The sequence below is a fragment of the Formica exsecta genome, unplaced genomic scaffold (genome assembly GCF_003651465.1).
Source record: "Formica exsecta isolate Colony F162 unplaced genomic scaffold, ASM365146v1 scaffold38, whole genome shotgun sequence".
NCBI classification, from domain to species: domain Eukaryota; kingdom Metazoa; phylum Arthropoda; class Insecta; order Hymenoptera; family Formicidae; genus Formica; species Formica exsecta.
The window spans coordinates 363697-389016 of NW_021851042.1; the positions used below are offsets into that span (position 1 = coordinate 363697).

The 25320-nt window shown below is 36.2% G+C and overlaps 3 protein-coding genes and 1 long non-coding RNA gene across 8 annotated transcripts in view; 2 read left to right on the plus strand and 2 right to left on the minus strand.

Moving 5' to 3' along the window:
- Positions 1-124: 124 nt before the first annotated feature.
- LOC115239357 (serine/threonine-protein phosphatase 2A 56 kDa regulatory subunit epsilon isoform) lies at positions 125-19894 on the plus strand. 2 transcript variants are annotated; one of them, XR_003884626.1, is made up of 10 exons: positions 125-1981; positions 15946-16142; positions 16448-16642; positions 16806-16936; positions 17037-17154; positions 17370-17645; positions 17735-17964; positions 18141-18301; positions 18393-19082; positions 19576-19894. XR_003884626.1 is itself a non-coding variant. In XM_029813836.1 (9 exons), exons 1-8 carry the CDS (start codon positions 1843-1845, stop codon positions 18295-18297), a joined length of 1443 nt encoding a protein of 480 aa, XP_029669696.1. In that variant the 5' UTR covers positions 125-1842; the 3' UTR covers positions 18298-18301; positions 18393-19105. The 2 variants fall into 2 exon arrangements, 1 of the variants encoding a protein (XP_029669696.1); XM_029813836.1 differs by lacking the exon at positions 19576-19894 and having other exon boundaries at positions 18393-19105.
- LOC115239361 lies at positions 2350-4993 on the minus strand. Its single transcript, XR_003884627.1, has 2 exons — positions 4337-4993; positions 2350-3338 (listed from the first exon to the last, which is right to left on the minus strand). It is a non-coding gene; the product is annotated as an uncharacterized LOC115239361 (long non-coding RNA).
- Positions 19895-21902: 2008 nt separating the features above from the next.
- LOC115239360 lies at positions 21903-22418 on the plus strand. Its single transcript, XM_029813842.1, has 2 exons — positions 21903-22127; positions 22201-22418. Exons 1-2 carry the CDS (start codon positions 21908-21910, stop codon positions 22356-22358), a joined length of 378 nt encoding a protein of 125 aa, XP_029669702.1. The 5' UTR covers positions 21903-21907; the 3' UTR covers positions 22359-22418.
- Positions 22360-25320, minus strand: part of LOC115239359 (scaffold protein salvador-like) — a 3743-nt gene continuing 782 nt past the window's right edge. The window contains exons 2-7 of one of the 4 annotated variants that reach the window (XM_029813838.1): positions 24656-24729; positions 23914-24041; positions 23507-23740; positions 23156-23374; positions 22763-23068; positions 22360-22665 (exon numbers count right to left, since the gene is read on the minus strand). In XM_029813838.1, the coding sequence (XP_029669698.1) occupies positions 22563-22665; positions 22763-23068; positions 23156-23374; positions 23507-23740; positions 23914-24041; positions 24656-24729 (1064 nt within the window). In that variant the 3' untranslated portion in view covers positions 22360-22562. Of the gene's footprint in view, positions 22666-22762; positions 23069-23155; positions 23381-23506; positions 23741-23913; positions 24122-24655; positions 24730-25320 lie in introns of all 4 variants that reach the window. The other 3 variants (XM_029813837.1, XM_029813839.1, XM_029813840.1) reach the window with 3 other exon arrangements.

Consider the following 25320-nt stretch of genomic DNA (forward strand, 5'->3'; position numbering starts at 1 on the left):
GACGCGTCGCCGGCGCACATCATTGGCCGGGAGCGGTGTCGCGGCGCGTGCGCGTGAGATGTCGCGCCATCTGGCGCGCTCGCACGTCCCCGTCGACGCTCGGCCATCTCCGGCCGATGATTGCCGAGCGCGCATTACTATTTTCAGGCACACAAGGCACCTCTCTTGACGGATTTTCAATAAGTGAAGAGGGCGGCGATAGGTGAGCGCGCGTGCGATAGGATCGGTCATTTTTTTTTGTCGGCTTCGCGCGATCATCGGACGGTCCGGTTGTTCTCGACGGTGGGATATAGAGGTAGGTGTGTGCGCGCGCGATAAAGCACAGTGTGTTAAAAAGCAAGCGGGTGAACGAGGCGACGAAAGAACCGAGGGGGCGAAGAGGAGGTGGAGGCACACGCGAATCAGCAGCAGCGACGACAAGGGCGATGTCGGGCCACGTCCCGGCGGCTCTCGGCGCCTGACTCGATCGCGTCTGTCTCGGTACGTTCCGCCGGAAGATGAGAGAGGCCCCTACGTCGCAGCGAGCAGCTGATGGCGGCCGAGCGCTCTTGCGTTACGAGTTGCTCTTAACGTACAAGTCTACCTAACGTCGTCGGGCGTCCGGGCGGCGCGAGTGGTGGTGTTTGACGGCCGCCGCGCGAAAGGGACATCCAGGTAGCAGTGACTCGACACCCGAGTCTCGTCCTCGCGCGTACATATATAACGCCCCGATCGTGCGGATTATTATATATCCGTGTTAAGGTCCTCCAGACAGGATATCGTATATACCGCTGCGTGTGCGCGCGGCCACATTATCCGCGGCCATACTTACTACACGGACGTGCGCTGCTATACCAGCCGCAGTCGAATCGTTCTCTATTTCGTAACGGTGCTTTTTCTTTCTCCTCTCTCTTTCTTTCTCTCTCTCTCTCTCTCTCTCTCTTCCTCTCTCACTTTGTCTCTCGGTTGGCCGGTAGTTCGACTCGAGCACGACGGCACGGTGCGTGCGTGCGTGCGTGCGTGCGTGCGTGCGCTTAATCTCAGCTCTACGCATATCGTTGGAGAGGAGAGACCTCAACACCGACCGATCAACCGACTTAACCAACGAACCAGCAGCGGCTACCCATCACCGACCGGCGCCGCCGTCGTCGATCGAATCCACCCTACGTCGTTTGCGACGCGGGCGAGTCGAGGAGAGCCCTCTCTCCCTTTTCTCCTGCAAAGAGGACCCGCGGCTACCGGTCGTCGTTTTACGCCGTATATATTTTACACAGTGTAGGTGGGAGCGGAAGAGGACGGAGACACGGTAGTGCGTCCGCGTGTGCGACAACGCCTAGAGATCATCGCGCCCCTTCCTCCCGGTGGTAGCCGGTGCGCGATCGGGGTTTGCAAATTGTGACATCGTTCATAGGATCCACGACGACGCCGTGACCGTCACCGATTAGAAAAAAAAAAAAAAAATAAAAGGAAAAAAAATTCCCCGGGCGTGTGTGCTATGCTCCTCGGACGCTCTCGGCGGAGCTCACTTTGTTACTCCTTCATCGCAGAGTGAATGAACAAAAGTGAATCGTGTTAAAGGAAGAAGAAGAGGGAGAGAACGAACGAATGCGACACAAGACCATCACACGTGTATCGTGTATCAGTGTGTTCCTTTCTTTCTCGTGAAGTGCAGTGTATTCGTCGTCGTCATCGTGCACGGAATGCGGCCTCTTCGGGGTGAGGGTGATCTTCGTCTCTAGTCGCGAGACGCTTCGCTATCTGGAAATACCCAGGAGAAAGAGGCGCAGGAGCCGCTACAGCCCTCGTTGAGAGCCTCGACACATCACCAGGATAAAGTCTTACAGTGCCTCCGTTAATGCCAAAATGTCGTCAGGGACTTTCGTCGACCGGATAGACCCCTTCGCCAAGCGATCCCTGAAGAAGAAATCCAAGAAGTCGCAGGGTTCCTCCCGTTATCGCAATTCGCAAGACGTAGAGCTCCAACAGTTGCCACTGCTTAAAGGTTAGTCTTACGTTTCTTGCTCTTGCCTAGTACATTTAGTGCCCGTATCTTTGAGTTAACATAGGGAGCTAAGCGTTTATATATAACTATAAGATGATCTAAATTACATAACGTTGTAATATATTACATAGCATTATATAGTTATAATTTGCGAATTACATAGTCATACAATATGTCTTTGATGCGAAAAAAAACGCAAGGGTTTAAAAGAACTTAGATGGGATATCAAAGGCAAGAATCTTATATGATGACGCAAGATTTTCCAAATTCGTCCAACACACAATTCTTATCGATTTCTGTTTTAACACCTCGAGTAAATTATTCACAATCTTAACTTATCTTAACTTTCCTATACTTCAACAATTCAATGCTGATGAAAGATCTTTGGTTTTTTATTATCATAAAAGGAATAATGCTAAAAGAAGGCACATGTAGAATGTCGATAAAACTGTCATCCAGTTTTATCAGTAGATCTATTATATTTTCTGCAAGTGAAGGCATAGCTCAAATATAATATCCTTGACGCCATTGAATAATTGGCAGCGAGTTTGCGGCGTTTCTGACTTGGGCAATTGCATCGCATACATAGTAACACTACGCTCACTGATAAACATACTGGCCGTTCGTTTCCTCCAACATTATTGTCGTGCACTATTAATTGACGGATCGCGTTATCGAGAAACACCGCTGGCATACTGACAAGAGTTTCAGAGGGCAAGCAATTTAATATATGCAGTTCCATGAAGATACATTACCGTTAATAGCACCTCTATTACACATGCTCACCTACTGACGGCACAATTAACACATATACATTGCGGCATAGTTGGCGAGGAGACGTGAGTCATAAAAAAAAGAAAAAAAAAATTGTTTATCGAGACTTAATAAGAAGTTTATTCGAGGGCTGAATGACAAGTACGGTTACTTTTTAATGATGTTATACAGAGAATCTTCGGGGCCAACTGCTCGTAATCAGGAACGACTTTGGGATTTCGAGTTTCATTCAGCTTCCGCGCCGCGTTCAGTCGCGTTATAAACGATATCGCGGCTTCGAGTGGCATTCAATTGGACATATTGCTTATTGGCCAGTTGAACATAGAACTCTTTAATTGGTCAATCGTCCCGGTTATCCTAAACACCGGTCGATATAAGCGATTGTGTCCAAATGAATCTTTCCCTGCGGCTTCGAGGTGGATCATGTGAATGAATTTCGTGTGGAACGTGCACAATCCGTGGCTGACGAGAGCGCACCGGGTACCAACAACCTCAGCTTCGTCAAGGGTGCTTTAGACGGTTGGGGAAACGTTTCGTTCCTTTCTCTCGACGAAGGAGACTGATACGTTTTCCGATGCGGTATCTGCAAATAATCTACTATTAGCGATTGCTTAGCACTCAACTTACAGCAGCCATCTCGTTCTTAACGCCTGCGCCAAATGCTTGTCAACGCAACGTGTCTGGTGAATCGCGATACGATCATCGACGAGAAAGTCAGAGGAAGGAGCAAAAGATGTAGATTAAATTTTTTCGCATCTCGGGCGAAGAAAATAATTTTGAATATTCATGCGCGCTTACGTCCAGTCTATTCAATATATCGAACACTTGTAGGCGTTGAAGCATTTGTTACGCTCGATTATAAAAAAATTTTGTTTACGAGAAATATGCTACATAAATAATTATGGTATTATTGTTGGTCTTTGTTGATCTCTCAAAACTACGAAATATGTATACAACAATTACAAGACATTGTAACGTATTGATAAATGTTAAATGCTCGCGATGATAAAAAGCATTAGAATTAATTATTCTAAAAAAACTAATTAATAAAATAAAAAAGTAAAATAAAAAAAATTAATTTTTTATTATTGCTAATGTATAGTTATAATTATTAAATTAATAAAACGATTATTTATGTATTGTTTCTTAGGTTTTTAAATTAATTAGGATACATCTTAATCCAAGATACATTCCAATCGATTTATAGGCAATATGTAATTGAATACATGCATGTTATCAGAATTACTTTTCTCCGAAACTGCGAAACCAATCGCGAAAAATTTCTTTTACAATTTTTGCTCATCCTTTCGCTTCCTTGTCGATTGTGTATCGCATTTATTGAATCTATTGAACATTCATTTATCGGATATTTTGTACACACGTCATTTACACACGCAATATACGTATCAACGTGTTATGTCACGCGAGAGAAGCCACGTCGAGGTTATCCACATGCGGCTGTACAACTCGTTTTATGGGATCAAACTCGTTTAAAAATAAACATGCAGATTGAAAATGCAAGAGACAACAATAATGATAAGAAGAAAAAATAAGGAGAGAAAGACGATTTCGAAATGTTACCTGCTCTATATTGCATATTCTTCTTCGGTGAAAATATATCCACGCTGCGTTCGCGAATACGAGGGATGTGACACGTGTGATTTTTGAAGACGCTTGATACACGATCGATCGCGTTTCACAATCTCTCAACATGCCGCTCCTTTTTCAATTCTTGTCCGCCGTGGCTTTTTTTTATAACTGGTTTTTTCTATCTGCACCTCGAATACTGCAACAAGACACGACTGGTAATATTTAAATAAAAATATGTGTTAGGTACTTGGATCACGTCGCGTTTCATCACAGTCTGCGAAAGATTTATAGCCGGTAGTCGATTACACTTGACAATGGCGAAGGACGACCGTAACTCTCAAAATGCGCGGATTTGGTTTCGTTGAATTTGTGTTTAGGATACACACAGTTACATCGTCGGGCTTATACACGAAGGAGGAAACCCATGATCGTCACGCGAGATGAATTTCGAAGATCACCGCTGTGATCCTGAGAGTGATGTGACGCTCCCAGGCTGCGCGACGTGATATTAAAGTACGTAATTCCGCCACGTGTAGTCGAGAATTCTTGTCGATGTCGTGCGTCCACCGCACCGCCATCTGAACAAAGTCGTATCGAGGGGAACTAAAAACATAGCGACTTTTATGGGGAGCTTGGAGGAATACAGCGGCACCGATCGACATCAACTTGAGATTATATTAACGATATTTACAAAATCTTCAATTCTCTCTTTGTCGTTTTTTTTTTTTTTTTTTTTTTTTTTTTTTTTTTTTTTTTTTTTTTTTTTGGTAGCTATACAGAAATCTTTCCTTTAGTGCAAAGTTTGTCGATGTACGAAAATTCTACAAAAAAAAAAAATCTGTACGTCAGCAAAGTCATTATTTTCTTATGTATTTTTATCTTCTTTTTTGTTTTCGTCTATTTGCTCATCTTACGATGTGTTCTTTCTTAAGTAAGCATTTAGAGCAATCAGCGCTGATAATGAGACGCAAGCACGCGCGTGTGTGTGTGTATGATTATTATATCGAGATAATTAACATATGCGGACGTTGATTAGCCAAGGAAGCATGACAATGTCGAACATAAAATGAACGTATGTCGAAAGGAGAGAACGATCGGTGGCCAATCGAAATAAAGAAGAACCCAAAGAGAAAAAGGGAGTGTCAGAGCTGTGAATTAACCGTGAAATAAGAGCCGTGTGCAAAATATTAAAGTATCTCTGTCCCGAGTCAATATTACGTATGGTACGTAAATCGTCACAGAATTCTCGACCAGATAGAACCAGTATTCCCTCTTGAGAAAAAAAAACATGTCTTTTTCTCTACGGATGCATACTTAAATTATTTCAAGACTTGTGCGATCGGAAAATATGCAAACACCAGGAAAAAAACTCTTCGAAATAATCGAGCATTCATTCCAAATTCCTTTCTCAGACTTCTCCCTTCCGTGATTTCTTGAGTCTAAAAGTTGATCGTTTCGCGTAATGAAAATTAGAATCTGCCATTTTTCTTTGAATAATTTTTTAGATATTCCTGCATTTATGATTGAATATCTTATAAGCGTGACATAACACTTTGCTCGAAAAAAAAAAAAAAAAAACACCCAGCACACGATATTTACCTAACTTATCGCAATCGTTTTCTCGTCAGCGAGGAAAAAGTGGGATATATTTTTTTATTGTAAACACTAATTGTAATAATTTAAATTTTCTATTCTCTTAAATTTATAGACAGTTTTTCTGTCCCCGTTCCTTTTTTTTTTTTTTTTTTTGCATTTTTCAAAAGTGATGAATTTTGCATTTTCGCGAAAATACTGAAAAATTTCTAGGATATTAAAAATTTTCGAACGTATGCCGCAGTAGCGGTCAAACGACTCACCCTTCCACTCTACTCTGGTTGACCCACAAATCCGCGGCATGAATACAGGCCTCCACCTTGCAGCAGACAATGTCGTTCACCTTTGCCGGTAAAACGGCAACAGTCTCCTTCTTTCTTCGAACAGTTATTTCTTTTGATATCATTAAAACTGTGGATCGCACAGTATTGACAGAGAAACCTCAATTAAAATAAATAATTTTTTATACAAAAATATTTTATTTGTTTTTATATTTTGTCTCACTTATATGTAAAATTCGAGATAATTTTATTTATATTTTCCTATAAGGAAATTAAAAATCGTTCTATGCTCTGCATATTTCTCTTCAATTTTCTCGAGATATTTCTCTTCACATATCGCTTTTTTTACACTGGATATTGTATATTTAACTTTATGTAATTTGTAATTAATTTTGCAATTAATTTCTTATATTTATCTTTGTTGTATATAATTACTCTCCTTTGCTGGAAAATGTCGACATTTCTCTAATTGAATTGGCAATAAATTGTAAAAATATATGTTGAGAGAGGATCTGTAATTCTACCGCGATAAATTGAATTGTAAAAAGTCTAATCAACATTAATTTTACGGGGGAATTGAATCAAAAGACATGAGTTTTCTTTTTACAAGGTTTGTTAATCAAATTGCGAACTTACTTGTCGTAAGATAAAAAAGTATAAACAGCAAAGCGCGTATTTATCTTTCTGTGATGCGAATATTTTTACGCAATGAAACTCGCATTATAAAGTGCTCTTAGTTTTTCCAATATCGGAGTTGACTCTAATCATAAATAGATATTATCTCTTTGCCTACATTGCGGCCAGAACTGTAAACATATATATCTGAAGAGAGATATAAGAAATTTATCTCTGTCGGATGAATCTATCTATCAAATAAATTGTCGACAAAGTCCAATCAAAAAATGTTATAACTACATATTATTTCATATATAATAATTTATACGTGTGATTTTATAATATATAATTTTCAATATACAAGCGTTAATTATGCGCGCGAATTAAAATTACTCAATGTTATTAAACGTTATTGTATACGATAAGTAAAATTTGTACTATGTTACGGAATAATGCGCCGATATAAATTTTTCGTTTCTCGAATTATTGGATATTTTATTCCATAAAAATAACTTTCTTACGGACGAAGAAATATTTCAACTCGTTTTCCGACTTCGGTGAGTTTTACGTGTCTCTATCGGCTCGAAACAACCAAGTGCAATAAATTATCGCGCATACCGAGCATTGCATAGCGTGAAACGACATTACCGCTCGTAAACAGCGACAGGTGAGCGGAAACAAATAGGAGTGGGAATCAAGTTCAGTATATATATATTCATGAATCCAAGTTTCAGTATCCAGACTTTACGCGCTTGCGTGTACGTGTGTGTAAGATTCTTGTTGTGTACTCATAAAAATTACCACATAAAATATCCCGTCTAAACAAACTACTTTCGAAATTAATATACCCTTGTTCATATATTACCCCATATTGTTTGCAATAGAAAATGTATATAAAGTTTACCTCAATTCGTTATCACTTTCAACGCGATAACGAAATTGCAACGCTATGCAATTACTTTATTCCGCCGGAAGCGCATCGTGTCCGATAGTTATTGTTTACCTATAATATAGTAATAAAAATTGCTACGGAAATATTTAAGAAACACACAGTATCTAAAATCTAAACCGCGATGTAAGGCAAAAATTTGCATGCATTATTTACTCCACAGATTCTCTATCGACATCTCTCTTTGCTCTCTTTGGAAAACCTTATTTCTCGATAGATCCTTTATCGAGTAGACTATCTTATCCTCAGATTTTCGAATTGGAACCCATCTTTAAAAGTTCCAGAAAATCGCTATCGCAATATTTTCGGCGCCGTATATCCTCTTTAAATCGAACCTTTTCGACGCTCGATACATCGGATGACACTTCGACCCGCGTTGTTACTTCATCGTCTCGATATATCGCTCTCACCGGACAGAGAGAGAGAGAGAGAAAGAGAACTATAGCTCAATGACGCGCTTGAATGCTGTGCAAATTGAGTGAAGAACGAGCCGATGTTTCTCACTCGAGAAATAAATTCTCACAAATAACGATGCCCCGAAATTTCGGAAATCCAAGATACATCCGAGGACGCAGAATCCTATATTTTGGACTTACCGCGTCGATTGTTTCAATTTCTCGAAAATTGACGCTTCACTTTTAATATTTCAATATGTGCTCTATAACCACGGACTTCTATATATATACTAGATACTATATATACACTAGAGACTGCTAACAGCGATGTGACGGGTGAAGCCAGGACAGCCATTTACAATTTTTGGGCAGAATATAACCAGGCTGTCAATCTATATTTATTTTTTAAGGGAAAGCTGCAATATTAATATAAAAATTATATTAAATATTGCAGCTTTCCCTTCAAAAATAAATATCGATTGACAGCCTGGTTATATACTGCCCAATGGTAAATGGCTATCTGTCACATGGCTGTTAGCATTCTAGTATATGTATATATATATATAGAAGTTTGTGGCTCTAGCTTTTATCCAAATATTTTTTAAGTTTCAAAAAGACTCTCTATGGATCAAAAATTTCTTTCGAAAATCTGGCATATTTTTTTTCTTTTGGAAGTTTATTGATAAATATTTTCTCTTTCTTTTGTATCAAGAACTGTAGATCTTTTAGAAAGAGTCTTAACAATTATATTGTAATTCTGGAATATTAGCTTTGCAAGAGTATAAAAAAGTATATATATAAATAACGAGAGCTATTGATGAAGAAAGTTAAAATGCATTTCTCTTCGATAAAAGTATCATCAGACACCTTGTAACTTTTCAGTCTCTGACGCATTAAGTCTTATTCTTGAAACATTATTCTTGGAAATAAAACTAGAAATTAAATTTTTAGTCAGATATATTTATTCTTGGACGGAAATTTTATTGAGATAAACTTCACTTACATCTAACATTATCTGATGTTATAACAATGTACTTAATTTTCTTTTACATTTCTTTTTTTACATAAATGTTAGTACGTTTATATATATATAAATTTATATATATATAAATGCGATTCCTTCAAATAAAATAAGAAAAAGCATTTCGCGCGCGCACGTGTTGAGGAAAATTTCTAGTTTTCCGGAGCAAGGAATGCAGCCGCGATGTGCCGGGATCATTACGTCAGACATAAACACAATTTAATTATGCGTCATGTACAAGTGGGAGCGTTAATAGTGTTCTTTGCTCGGAACACTATTAACTCTTCTCGTGCGCGTCGGAGTTCCATTCCGGTCCATATTAAGGAAGAGAAGAGCGAGAATCAAATGTAGGGATGACTAACGAAATAATTCCAAGGATCCTTTCCTTTTTATGTTAGCGCGAGATATTACAAATTGCTGATAAAACACGATAAATTTACATAAATTTCATAAACGTATTCTTTGAGATTAATTTGATTAATCTATTCTTTTCAAAACGAGAACAATATTTCGTAAACGTATTCTTTGAAATTAATTTGATTAATCTATTTTTTTTAAAACGAAAACAATATTTAGGTTGCGAATCATCAAAGTTGAAAGGTTTTTCGCGAGATAAGCTTCAGGGATGAAAATAAACGACGGAATTATTATCTGTTTACTTCTCTGAATGAATTTTTAATACGTAATTCAATTTCAGTTAAACTCGCTCGAATATTTAATATCCTAATAATAACAGATCGCGCGCGCATAAATGCGCTTTTTGTCAGCCAGGGTCATTGTCAAGATGAGAACAGGAGAACGATATGGGCGATGACAGCGCGGAGCGAGAGAGAGAGAAAGAAAGAGAGAGAGAGAGAGCAGGTGAAACGAACATCATTCGCACAATCAGCTACATAAAGCCCGTTCTACATTGATCGCATATCGCCAGTCGCAAGCAAATCGACCAATCACAGTCGATTATTCCGTCGAATATTCGACTGTGATTGGTCGATTTGCTTGCGACTGGCGACATTCGATCAATGTAGAACGGGCTTAATGCACCGACAAAAAGCATCGTTCGTATTAATCAATCGTGTGCGCAAGAAAATTTCGATTGTTATATATACAGAGTGTCGTGTTATTCGCTTTCCGGACGGCTGCCGTTTTTATTCAATATGAATGAAGTCGATCGGTGTGCTAGAATATATTACGGAAAATTATTCCGAGACACGAATCTTTCATGCGACTTTATATTAAATTGCGTTTTCGACTTATTTATATGAATAAAGCTTTTTTCTTTGCCGTGAATTTTTATACACGAGAGATATCAATGTAAGCACGTAATACATTACAATACAATGATTTTATTTATAATAAGAGATCGTTATAATTTCCGCGAGTTCAATATCCGTTGCTATAGATATGCTACTATAAATGTTATGGATAGATGCACAATGTACTTAGGTACCTTACGTCACTTGTTGCGATGCAATCGTCGCAAAAAGAAAAAAAAAAAAGAGAATACGAGAATCACTTTTGCACGATTACATTATCAAAATTATATTTTTTTTTATATTAATAACTGTATATAATTATATGAGGTAATTAAATATTTATATAATTATATCTTTTTTCTTTCACAGAGTATTTTCACTAGAAAAGAAGAACATTTTTTTTAACATGTTCCATTTAATACGTTACGTAATATATCAGGTGATTGCATAAGTTCGTGCCCGATTTAAATATAAACTTCAATAGATTGATTAAATAACCATGTAAATTCGACATACAATTCTTGCGTACCGATACCGCAAGAAAATATATGAAAAGAAAATTATAAGAGGGGGAGAACGAGTAAAGAAAACGGAAATGCGAATAGTGGAGAGAAAAGCGTCGGGGAAAAAATAAAAAGGGGGTGAGGGAGGAGAAAATACGTAGAACAGGAAGATATCAAAGAGGAAGAGGGAAGAAGGCGAAGCGCACAGACGACGACGATACCGGGAGTGGACAAAGCGTGAGAGTGGGAGCGGGGCGAGGAAGGGAGGGATAAGGGGTTGGAAAGGGGGCGAAGAGGCTACCTGACGGAACCCCCAGAGAAGCGGTGGAAGTATTGATCCGGAATGTGTCGGCGACCACCTGCCCGGAACGCACGCTCTTCTACTCCTTCGCCACTCGGTCCCTCCTCCCTCTTCTCGCGCTTCTACACCCCTTCCGCGCTTCACGTTTATCTCTTTCTCCTCTTTTTCTCGCCCCTCGCATCTCCCCTATCTTGTTTTCCTAATTCTTCTTTTCCGTCTAAATCCTTTCGCACATTTTTTGCTCTTTTTTTATCTTCTTGTTTAAATGTATTAGTTATTTATTGGTTTTTCGTCGTCTCAATTTGCCACAATTTATATATTTATATATTTTTCATTTTACTTTACGGGGGTAAATTTATTTTTATTTCAGTTTCTTTCTCTCTCTACTTTCTGTTTTTCTCTCTTCTCTTTTTTATTCCCGGACTCTTTTCCCTTCCCTCATTCATTCACTTTCTCTTGCTCTTTCTTTCTATCGGTAATCTATCACCCTCGTATTTCGTAGTATAATTTACCACCGAATTGCTCTCGCCATTCGGTCGATCTCAATCCCGACAACCGCGATGGCTCCCCTCGAACGAGCTCACATTTTTGCACCAGACAGACATTGATTTGTCTGCCTTGTTTGAATGATAAATAAATTGCACCGGTGAGATCGGGAAAACGGTCCATGTTGATAAATAAATTACATATAAAAACAAATTATTTTTATACAAATATATATATCGTTTTTCTCACTAAAGCGTGCCTCTTTTTTATTTGCGATTCAACAGTTCTCGTTTTCCGTTCAGTGATGTAAAAAAAAAAAAAAAAAAAATAAGACTTAGCGAGAGGTAAAAATAATAATACGTAAAACCCGTATATATTCTATGGTTAATTCCGCGCGGACTTTGACAGAATCTTAAATCGAATTTCTAAACTTCAATTAATCTAATCGAGCCGAAATAAAGGTAGGAACGCGAGCAGCTATAGATAATATTCTTATCCCTCCTCGATCTTGCGGTGGCGCGTCGCCGCAAGGTGCGGGCACGTACATGAAGCTAACGTGTCGCGTTATGAATGAAATTATAAATATGTGCATGCTAGATGATCGCGCGCACGTAACGTCGAGGGAGAACGAACGCGAACGAACGAACGGGGGCGAGACGCGAGCGTAACGCTATTTTTGGAGTCCTTCTCGACCGATTCTCGTTGCGCCTCGACCTTCCTCCTCATCCTCGTCCTCCCCTCTCTCCTCCCTCTCCCCCCCTCTCTCTCTCTCATTTACTTTCATTTCCATCTTTTTACCGGATTTAATGGAATCATGTAAGGCCGTTCAACTGCCGTTCGCGTAGCTCACTCCGTTTCCTCCTATCGAGAGGAATCGCGAGGCCCTTACGATGGAGGAATCGTGTGTCTGGCATCGATTACACCCTGAACCCCGGATGAAAAATTAATTACAGCCTCACCTTGTTATAGCCCGAGAGCGTGACGTAAATTCACCCCGCTTTGTGCCCCCGATATTATCGCGCAAATAACGGATACACTTATAATTCTGATTCCGTTATTTAAGAATAATCCGTAAAGCCATGTACACAATTAATATAGCGATGGAGGCTAATATAAATCAAAATTATTCATTCAATCGTAACTTGATTGTAACGAATCGATTTATCGGATAGAGCAATAATCTAGATAAAAATCTGACCTAAATCGAGGCATAAAGAGAAACAAGAAATATTACTCGGGCATTTTTTTTTCTAAAAAGGGATATAAAGAAGTTGTGTGTGGTTTGTAATTTTTTCTGAATAATCGTTATTGTGTAATTTGTTGGTACCATTCTTCTGTGCGAGATATGAGAATAGCGCATTAAGATTCTCGCAATCTTTCTCGTAATCATTAATTACTATCTCGCGGATTACGCGCTTCTCTTCATTTTTTCTCATCTTCTAATCTATGATCTACGTTCGTATCTTTTACTTAATAATTTTCTTCTTTTAATATTTTCTTTCTGTCAATAAATGAAATAATCCACGACGCGAATCGCAATATGTCAGCTAAAAAAGAAAAAGTAATGCGTGTCCCACGTGTGTGACAGCAATAATAAGATCGCGCCATGCGGTGTGATCTGACGTCGGCAAAATCGTCTAAATATGTCTTGGACGTGTTACAAAGCTTGTGTTGCTACGGGCGCTATTTCTACTCGCCAATTTCGAATGTCGCCATTCAAGAGTGACGACAGCAGGCACTTGCAATTGGAATGTAGCGATGAGCTTTTTCTTTTCAGACATATATATATATATATTAGCATCCCGGAAAAAAATCTCGGCGGATAAATATAACACGTGGAGATCACCGCCAATATTTCCCGAGGATGGCCACTTTGCGCCTAGATTTATTCGCGTGACGATATTTTGTATAGGACGGTCGTTGGTTGGAGGGAAGAAGAGAGAGAGAGAGAGAGAAGTAGAGTTTGACATAATTTGATAAAGTCATTGAGGCCACGCCATGTGCCATTATGAGCGGAGAGACCACGCCATCATCCCTTCGAAGCGTAGTGGAGCGCACAGGAAAAACTGATTAGCTGATATGTGTGTTACCCTTTGACAGAGGATATACAGGATGTCCCGAGCCCTATATCGAGACCACATTTTACTTACGAATATCTCGATAAAAAATAATAAAAATCGCGCGATATATTTTTTTTTTCTAATATAAAAATTTTGAGAAAATTCTTACAGGATTTATCGATTAAAAGGAAATCTCGTTCTCTCTTTCTCTCTCTGTTATTGCTTGGTGAACCTACGCTTTAAGTGTAAATGAACAAAACGAGATTTAGATAAGCAGGTTTGCTTTCGCTCACTGGACGTAACTGGTCTTATATTTTAATCTTTGTTGCGTCTCGAATAACTTCAAAGCCCTTAAACGCTCCGAAATATTGACAATTTAATGAGGCTACGGGAACTCGGCAATTGTAATGCAGTATATGTATATGCGCGCGAGAAAGATACCTCCATCTCTTTCCAGATTGATATGTTTGAAACGCAATGTACGCATTTCCCTTAGATATTTGTGGGCATTTCGCAATTTAAGAAAATCGCGATTCTATATCTGAAACTGTAATGAAAGACAGGATGTCTACTTCCTGGAAAAAAATATGGAAAACCTAGAATTCTCAAGGACTTCTTTTGTACCTGAAAAGGGAAATTTTATTGATACTCGGGCACACACAATTTAAACAAAAAATTCAAATATTTATCTTACGAAAGTTATTCAGTTTTTTTAAGTACATTTACACAAATCGAATACTTGAAACTTAAGAGGCTCTGTGTTTTTTCTTCGTAAGAGTGAAAAACATTAGAAAACGCATGCAATACAAAAATTTATTATAGAAAATTGCATCAGAAGAAATCTTTAAAATATCCTCTTTATCTAGAATTTGGAACGAAAATACCTGAAGATAAAGGAGGGAATTTTTGTACAAGATTTGAATGGGGACACTGAAATATCAAACTAATAGTAAGTGTAAATTACAGACCAATGTCGGCTTGTGGACAGCGATTATCAGTTAATGATGATAAGCGTCAACTAACGCGATAGAAAGAATCGATTCTAATCCTAATCTCCGCGCGCGCAATCCGTGGACGTTGACTCGCGATTACGCGGACGAGAGGACGCAGTCGAGAGAATCAGCCGATATAGCGAAATCACTCCCCCTCCTCCACCATCGGATTGTATACGGAGTGAAGGTGGCTGCACATGCCGTCGACGGGCCGGCAACTGTCACGCACGCGCGTGTATTATAAACCTCTCCCTTTTTTTGCGAATGTATAAGCACCGTATTTTTCCCGATTTGCTCCGCTATATCCGGGTGCAAAATTTTTGCCTAATATTAGCACGATAACGTAACAAAAAATAAAACTTAGCACGCAAATATACCTTTATTTTTACAAGAATGCATTTTATATATTTCTCTTTGTCGGAGATAAAAAAGCTTAACCACGTTAAATATATATATAGACATTTTACGCTCAGTTTTTGCGTTATTATCATTATTGGCATTAATATCGAATTTAGATTTTACATGATATTAAACGCGACATTTTTTTTTATCAATCTGAATCGAATTTCACTTCGAAATTCAATAGCGTGGGACGATGATATTTTTTATTGAAATCACAAAGTTCTTTTTTTCTTTCACGAAGCAAGACTTCAAAGATTTTAATGGATAATAAAATTTTGCCTTTTCATTTAATTTCAAGCAAATTTAAATCGAAAAGCTTGACTATAATTTCGTCAAAGCAGCTAGAAATACACTATAATTCATTTGCACAATATATTCATAGCATTGTTACTTGTCGTGTAATAATATCAGATGACTCCAGTTTCTATCGACTCAATTAAATTGTTTGCTTACACATTTAGAGGCAAAAAGAAACAATAACATTTTATTGGACCGTCATTTAAGTAATAGAAAGTTAAAAATAGCGACTAAGCATTTCACTGATATATTTTATTTTTTAATAAATTGATTATTTACAACAAACATTTAGACATAAAAATATGTCACTTCCATAAAAAGAGACCTTTGAAGCTATTTTTATTTATTTATTTTTTATTCCTAGTTCTTAACAAAAGTAATTGTATCAAAGTAAAAATTTATACTCGAAATATGCATAACCAAAGATTATATCAATGCTATTTTTGTTATAGATGTTAACGCTGCGGAACAGGAGGAATTGTTTATCAAAAAGCTCCGCCAATGCTGCGTGGCTTTCGACTTCATGGATCCAATGGCTGATCTCAAGGGTAAAGAAATTAAACGGAGTACGCTCAATGAATTGGTGGAGTATATCACAGCAGGACGAGGTGTCCTTACTGAGCCCATTTACCCGGAAACTATCAAGATGGTACGTGATTGATAAAAATATAATGTCAAGATATAAGAAAGTTATTAAACTAGAAATGAAAATTCTGCATTTCTCACCTTTTTCTTTGTCAATAAGGTTTTAGGATCTTTATCATAATTTTTATTTTCTTTCATAGAGCATTTTTTTCTATTGTCCCAAAATTTATTGTATCTAAGGAAATAAATAATCCTCTCGTGAATTCAATAATTCTTATACTTCTATATGTATTTACATGTATCGTAATAAATATATAATAAATAAAATTCATAAAACACTATTTAATATTAACGTAATGTGTTTGTTAGGTTTCTGCAAATTTATTTCGTACGTTGCCACCGAGTGAAAACCCGGATTTCGATCCAGAAGAGGATGATCCGACACTGGAGGCGAGTTGGCCCCATCTTCAGTTGGTCTACGAAGTCTTCCTCCGTTTTCTCGAGTCTTCAGATTTCCAGCCTGCCATTGGCAAAAAAGTTATCGACCAAAAATTTGTGTTACAGGTAGAGAGCATTTTCCAAGATATTTGTATATATTTTGGTACACTTTCTAAAACAAATTTTAATAAATACAATAAAATATAAATCCATACAATTATATGTTATATAATTATAATTATATTGTGATTATATTACATTGTAATAATTATAATTATAATTATATTAGTTATTGGATTTATTCGACTCGGAAGACCCGAGGGAAAGGGATTTCCTGAAAACCGTTTTGCATCGTATTTATGGCAAGTTCCTGGGTCTTAGAGCCTTCATACGCAAACAAATAAACAACATTTTTCTGAGGTAATTATTTAAATCTACAAATGGTGTTTCCCATTACACATTCTTTATTCAAAGTATTATAAAATTGTAATCTTTTTCATTTTATTATTATATATTTTAGGTTTGTGTATGAAACAGAACATTTCAACGGCGTCGGTGAACTTCTTGAAATTTTGGGTAGCATTATTAATGGATTCGCTCTTCCTTTAAAAGTTGAGCATAAGCAATTTTTGGTTAAGGTATGTGTTCTAACTATATATCATATTCTCTTTATTAAGTTATGATCTATTTTTTAGTCCTGCGCTGATGAAGGGTTATCGAGTTCAATTATTTTATTACACAAAGTAAATGATAAATGAAGTGTAAATAACAATTATGTAGACAAATATAATATCGAGTACGTTGTTTAAATATTTCAATTATAAAAAAGATATTTTTGTATTTATTTCCACAGGTGCTGTTACCGCTACATAAAGTGAAATGTTTATCACTATATCACGCGCAGTTAGCTTATTGTGTGGTGCAATTTTTGGAAAAAGATGCGACTTTAACAGAACCAGTTGTACGAGGCCTCCTTAAATTCTGGCCTAAAACGTGCAGCCAGAAGGAGGTGATGTTCCTTGGCGAAATCGAGGAAATATTGGACGTTATAGAACCTAGCCAATTTGTTAAAATACAAGAACCTTTATTCAGGCAAATCGCACGTTGCGTATCTTCACCACACTTTCAGGTAAGCAACTCGGATGATGTAGTGTTTCCAGCTAACCTTTGACGAATTCTCTCTCATAAATGCAATAAATTGTTTATGTGTTGTTGCAGGTTGCGGAAAGAGCATTGTACTTTTGGAATAACGAGTACATAATGTCTCTAATTGAGGAAAACAATCATGTAATAATGGGAATTATGTTTCCAGCACTGTACAGAATTAGTAAAGAGCATTGGAATCAGACGATCGTAGCTCTTGTTTATAACGTTTTAAAAACGTTTATGGAGATGAACAGCAAGCTCTTTGATGAACTTACTGCCAGCTATAAGTCTGAAAGGCAAAAGTAAATCCAAATTTGGAAATGTTTTATGATTTCTTTTTCTTTTTAATCAACTAAAAATATATTTTTTGTTAATTCATCGTTACATTAAATATCTGTTTAAAAAATCCACTTGAAATATTATGGAGAATATGGACTTGTATGCATTTCCCTTTTACATGCATGTCTCTGAATTATAGAGAGAAAAAGAGGGAAAAGGAGAGAGACGAATTGTGGAAGAAACTGAGCGAATTGGAGATAGAACGACGTAATGCTCTCGAACGTAATGCTATCACAGCTACCTCCAATAATCCAGTTCCTGCCACTAACACACCTGCGACGCGAACCCGCCCCTGAGCTGGTAAGAACAATAACGTAATGTTAAACAAATATCAAAGAATTATTCTCTCAATACTTCGTAAATATTGAATCTTTTATCTTTTTTGTTACAGGTCGAATTACAGTACCACGCTGCCCGATTGTTAGCTCTTAGTTTACGTCGATTGTCCATATATTACACGCAAAAAATTATTGTTGTTAGTGAAACAAAGTGTCTCACGATGGCATCCTTGACGTAATGTAATTCATTTTATTAGTTGTGACCAGTATGGCGGAGTGATAGAAGCAGGAAAAAAAATGCAAAAGAAAAGACAATGCACGCAATCTTATGCTTTTTTTTTGTTTTTTTCTTCTTTTTTTTTGACAACAATAATGACATCAACAATAACAACGTGGCGATCAGTGAATTCCAAATGATTTTATATATGTGTATATCGGGTACATTTACTTCCGTTTCTTGTCTCGTTTTGAAATGGGGAAACGGTCTCGATTGCATGATGTGTGTACTCTCAGTGTCAGTACGCAACAATGTATTAGTCCATCCTTGACTAAGATTTTGTTGCGTTTTCGGTAGGACGGGACAATCGTGGTGTAAATTTCGAATGGACGAAGTTATACACGTCGTTGTGATCCTTATGTTCATTTTACGGAGGACGCGACACTTTGTGCATTCTCTCAGACGGCCAGTGTGTCGCCTCCTGACTGACCCTTGCGCTGTTTATTACTGCTCCTGATAGAGCCAGCGGGGGTGTTTGAATATATGTATCATATATTCGTATTAGCGATAACGATAATTATAACAGGTACGTAATAAATTAGGTAAAAATGAAAACAAATATAAATATAAATATATACAATATGATATATATTATTAAAAAAGAAAAAGGATATATATAGTTAATATGAGATACAAAACAAGTCACAGACACATACGCGTACACCAAACTGCGATAAATGAAAATACACGTGTAAAACATATATAGGCCCTTGTGCTACTAACATAGAGCTGTGGCTGCGTGCCGGCGGCGAGTTGATAGAACAAACCTTTCTTTCAAAAGCGCGAAGCCGCAGCGGGAGACGGCATACATGAATTAGTTAACGAATGATAAGGTTCAATTCGCGCGGACGATGGAGAAAGTGACGGAATATAAGAGTAGAACGTACGAGACAAATATATATGTATATATATATATATATATATGTATATATACGATTTATACATACATATTAATTGTGTATATATATATATATGTATATACATATATATGCATATATATATGTTCTTTTTTTAAATAGAGGGAAGGAAGAAGGAATAATGGAGCGAGGGGATGAGAGGAGTATACAATAAATGACGAAGAAAAGAAAAACAGATTTGATTGTACCAAAAACATCCGTTGCTTATAAATATAATTACGTGATAGTGATACAGCGCGCAGATATATAAGGATCCACTTTGGAGCTGTGCTCCCTACACTGGCAAATGTAGGGGAAACACACATATATATACACACACACACTACACACACCGCGGGGTCGTTTTTAAAATTTCTTACCATTGCATAATAATAATTAATAATATTACGAATAACGATAATGGTAACAATAAAGAATAACTAAATAAAAGAAAATAATAATAATAAATGACAATGATAAACAAATAATAATAGCCACAAATAAAATAAAATACGATAGTTGACAAAAACAAAAAAAAAAAAAAAAAAATGATTGACCGCTTGCTCATATTTTCATGGAGAGGATTCGCACGAATTGCCATTGTTCATTTTTCCCCGATTCCTTTTCTGATGATTTCTCGACATGGTTTATTATCGTCGAACGTTTCTCACGACTTGTACACGACTTGTGCTCGCTTTGCGTTACGCTCCGTTTACCTTCGCTACGTAAAATCTCGTACGGAGACAGAGAGTGACACATATACATATATAAATATAAATATATATATTATTGTAAAATAATGTAATGTGACTTTGAAGACGTAGGTGAGAGTCCGAGAAAAGATTCTTTACGCGTAAATAGATACACATTTATTAAAAACGTGTCTAAATTATTTCCACTCTGTTTTTTTCTGTACATTGTATCGTGCTTGTTAATATAAATTGTAAATGTGGAAAATTTATATATATATACATACACACAAGAAAGAGAGTTTGCAAAAACTCATGACTCGGAGTTTATACAAATTTTTAATTTTTTTTTTCCTAGCAAAACTATTATATCTTATTAAAAATATTATAATATCAGCAATAGTTGCTAACTTACGAGCAATAAAGTTTTTTGCGAAGAAAAAAACTGCTTACAAATTACAGAAACTCTGTCATTGAAATTAAATTATCTGTATATTCTGTATATTTCTAATACTGATCGTTTTTATCATATCTCACAGTGAACGATTGTTTTATTTTTTCTAAAAGTAATACTTATGCACGATACATTATCCGTACATTTTTGTCGCTTATACTTTCTTTCTCTGGAGAAAATTTTTGTGCAAAAGAACGAGAACACGAGTTTTAAAAACATGTATATTTCAAGTGGATTCCATTTTATCCAATTTCAATTTAATGCTTATTGTTAATTATATACAAAAAGACATATATCGTTAGAAATTAAAAGATTAAGGAAAGGAAAACTGCCTTTGAAATTGTCACTGAGGAAAGAATGACTTTAGATCCATCTGATAACTAGTCAATTTTAAATTAAGATCGCGCGATACATATTAATCGCATAAGATTTATATGAGACTGTCAAAGTCCGGTCATCAATAATTTCTTTCAATTGTGCAATTAAACAAAATTTCGAATTTTTCCCGATTAAAAACTTGATGTATATATGACACCATATGGCGTTCTCTTGGTTCTTTCTTAATTTTCAATATTAGATATTTCAATAATTAAATATCGGAGAAGAAATTTCATCCTCGAAGCAATATTGATACGTTCGCGAACGAAACGCTATTTTCAGGATTGTCCAATCTTATAAAGGGAAGAGAAGATTAAATCCTGCTGGTGGATAAAGCATTCGAGATCCCAAGTTTCCAAAATTTTCGAAATCCACCGTGAATCGTCCGGATATCATCGCGCATGCGCGAAAATCCCAGCCCGCACGCCAATACTACGTTACGATAATTATAAGTAATTGACTGGAAATGTCACATTGTTGATTAAAACATGACCATTTTTTAATAGGGCAAGTGAGTATATATATGCATATATAAACGATTACTGTAAAATTTTGTCGATAGACGATATTTTGTATATTAGTGACGAGTTAACCTATTTATGTCTCTCATCTCGTTAATCAATTCTTTAAATGAAATAAAACTAGACACCCTGGTTTTCGAAGATACGTTTTTTTTCTTTTCGTGGATATCTAAAAATTTTTTTAGTTTATCCTAGATCCTTATATTTACAATGTATAATTAAAGAAAAGATGTGTTTCAATCATTTTTTAACTTAGTTTTTATCATCATCTTATCAACATAAATACCGTTATTGATAATTTATTCCATTTTTTTTTTTTTGGTGCAAAATTTATTCGATGTTTTATAATGCAATGAATAGATATATTTTTTCATAGATTTTATGAATGTTTTTTTTTGTTCTTTATAGGCTACATGATATTTTCTTTAGACTCGCATGTACACATAAATTTAAAAACCATGTGGAAAAAATACATTCAGCATTTGCTCGGAATAGATACAAAAGACAAGCAGAGAGCCATTCGTATAAGGAGAAGACTTTCAATATTTTATGCTTTTCTAGGATGGAATTGTTTCGGCCTTGCATTCTACGTAATACTAAAAGATAAAATACCAACAGACAGCACAGAACGAAGTACATATGCTTTTTATCGATTTTTAACTCTGGTTTTGTCAGAAAAACTGACAAAACACTTACTCTTTTATAGGAAAGTCATATAGGCTCTTGACTGGTGTACCTGATAACATGCATGTACTTCAAGTCTCAGGCCTGAAAGTTACCAAGGAATTTGACATTAACTATAAGAATGAGGAGGAAAAAGAGGCTGCTGAAATAGAAAAGGCAACTACTAAAGTGGAACATTAGAGGTAACACTTAATAATTATTTCTTAAAACTCGTATAATAAAAACATTATCAAAAGAGATAAACTTCATTGTTTTACAATATCTACACATGTACCAAGTGTGACACGTTCAATTAATCACTTATCCTAAAGGAACCTTTCAAGGAACCTTTTCATCAGTCGAGAGAAAACATGATATACAATATATCTAATCGACAGTTTTCTCTCAAAGAAGAGATCTTCGTAAGGCAATAGCGCCGGCATTACAGCTACCCGATTCTGGATTCAATTCTTTCAGTCTCTGTTCCATTTCGCACAATAATGCTGATCTGTAGTAAAACCAGATAACGCCAAATACGATAATGAGATTATTATAAACGCATCTAATACCAGCGGTCATCTTTATTTTAGATTTCTCGATCTTACCTGTATTCTTCGTAACGCATCACAACTTCCTCCAGTTCCTGTTTGTACAGTCTAGTGAGCATGGCATTGAAGCAGTCCAGTTCGGGTAAACGAAACAACTCCCAGCGCAGCTTACGATCAAGGGCTATCGATGCTCTACTGTACACGTACAGCCAATGCGGTATCTCCTCGTTGAGATAGGGATTGGCCGGCACGAGGACGCTGTGAGAGTGAAAGTGTGTGTGCCGCGGTGGTGACACGACGCGCACCGCTTGTATCTCGTGCGGATAACACGGATGCTCATATTGCGCTTGACGCGTGATGTGGCTGCAAAGTTAAAAAAAAAAAATAGTTATTGTAACGAGCGTTATTATGGGAATCGTCTTCCTTTTTTCTCGTAAGATAAACACTCACTTGACGTAATAAACCCCATATTCAGGCGACTCGATTCTCTCCCATCCTGTGGGTAAACCCTCCTTCTCGAGCGGATGCGACCAATGCGTGGTTTTGGTGTTGTGATCAATATAATACTTCCGGCCACGGAGCGTGAAGTCAACCGACCATCCGGGCGGTAAAGGCAACTCTTCCTGCTGTTGTTCGCTTCGAGAACTCGATCTTTCCGAATGGCACCTGCTGTAACTTATAACCAGAAATCGAAACTTATTAAAATAAGTATATTTTCGGAGGATATAGATCCCCTGATCTCGTAAAATGATACATTTTGCAATATTTATGCGAAAGCTACTAGGAGAATCGTTATCGTACCCAGCATTTTGATGATACATGGAGTGATTGTAATCTTCATAACCGGTATCAATCTCGAAAGGCATATAAGGCATCTGTGGTGTCTGAACTCTGTCCAAATGATATTCAGATCCAGCATACTGATTGATATAAGTATGGGACATTGCGGGTGACAATTCGGGATGATACATGGGTGTCGCGGTTCTCGAAAACATGCTGTCATTTATTCCAGTGTTAACAGAAAGACTGGCAAATCTACGATGAGGATAAAAGGATGAAAACATTAAGGGAAAAAATATTTTGAAATGTCTGAATCGATAAAAGTATTTGTTACAAATTTGATGGAAGTATTTGTTTCACGCACATTTTTAAATATTAATTTTATTTTATAGATTTTTAAAAAATCTAAATAATTATTAATTATTAACCTTTGAGCTAAGTCTGGAACGGAACTGTTTGGCGTATATTTTCCTTCGTGGCTACCTAAACCGACAGCACTGGTTGTAGTTTTTGTATTTCCGAACTTCTGCACCATACTAGGTTGTTGAGGAATGGACTATGATACCAGAGAAGCATCGATAAAAATCAACATCTTCAGATGTCTTCATATATATGTATTTCTTAACCACAGGATTGCTGATTGAGAATGGGAGATATTGTGTAAGATTTCTTGTTTTTTATCGAAAAGAATGGTATTCTAACAAACGTCAGAATTTATTCTAGCGCTTGAAAGACTGCCTATTGTCGAAAAAATTAAGAATCGCTTTCGCGATAATAATAATTGTATAAAGTGCATCCAGATTTATATTCTTTCAGACCGATTTCTTATTATGATTAGAATTTGTTTTTAAGGAAAATGTGCAAGAAACTATTTCTTACAGCTTTATTCAGCATTCATATACATTCAGTAATAAAATACAAGGCAACACTAATCTTGGTAACACATTGCACAATAGAGCATAAAAATTAAATCTAAAAAAATATATATATATAATCCTTTTAATAAAAAAGATAAAAAAAGTTAATATTTTTTTAGTATCAGAATGTATAATTTGATAAAAACAAAGTTGAAAAATATGTTTAAAAAGTTTTTGCAGATCTCTTTTTTTATTTTTCATTACATGTTAGGAGTATCATATTATATACTTTATTTTTATTTATATAATTTACCATATTTGGCATCGTTGAATGGTTGTTTCGTCGTCTCGTCCTTCTGTTTGGCTCTGTCGTCCATACATTGATAACTAGATGCAAATAACAAATTATATAATTGATGTTTTTATTAAAAAAAAATAGTATTAGAGAATATGAATGCCAGATTAATAGATAGGAGTTAAAAATTTTATAATATAATTTTTAATGGTAGCATTAGACGTAAATAAATAAAACAAAGCTAACTATATAATTATAACTAACCGATATTAATATTAAAAACATAAGTATATAATATTCGATCAAATCTATTACACTGAATATTATGCATATATTGTTAATATTTTGCTAGATACTGGGAAAAATACTGCTGTAATTTGTAATATAAATTGCCTAACAAGTTTATTGCATAATAATATGTCAAGCATATATGTCACGAAAAAGATAAAAGTATCTTGGAGGGTTGCAACATGTAAAATTAGAAGAAATTAATCAACAAAAAGTTTGTCCAACATAAAAGGTAATGGACTAACAATATATATTGTGAAAAAGAAATACATTTCTTTTAATCTAAATTTAGAAACGCCCTTTCATATATAAAAAAAAAGATATAATATCTCACCTATTAATACATTACGTCTATAATTTGTGTCGATCTTTGTCTCTTGAAATATAGCATATAT

What these genes read in the sequence shown, in the direction of transcription:
- LOC115239357 (XM_029813836.1), top strand. Translation starts at nt 1,843, where the DNA reads ATGTCGTCAGGGACTTTCGTCGACCGGATAGACCCCTTCGCCAAGCGA. An exon ending in ACCCGGAAACTATCAAGATG is followed by an intron (nt 16,143 to 16,447) that starts GTACGTGATTGA and finishes TGTGTTTGTTAG; the next exon opens with GTTTCTGCAAATTTATTTCG. An exon ending in ATAAACAACATTTTTCTGAG is followed by an intron (nt 16,937 to 17,036) that starts GTAATTATTTAA and finishes TATATATTTTAG; the next exon opens with GTTTGTGTATGAAACAGAAC.
- LOC115239360 (XM_029813842.1), top strand. Translation starts at nt 21,908, where the DNA reads ATGATATTTTCTTTAGACTCGCATGTACACATAAATTTAAAAACCATG. An exon ending in AACAGACAGCACAGAACGAA is followed by an intron (nt 22,128 to 22,200) that starts GTACATATGCTT and finishes ACTCTTTTATAG; the next exon opens with GAAAGTCATATAGGCTCTTG.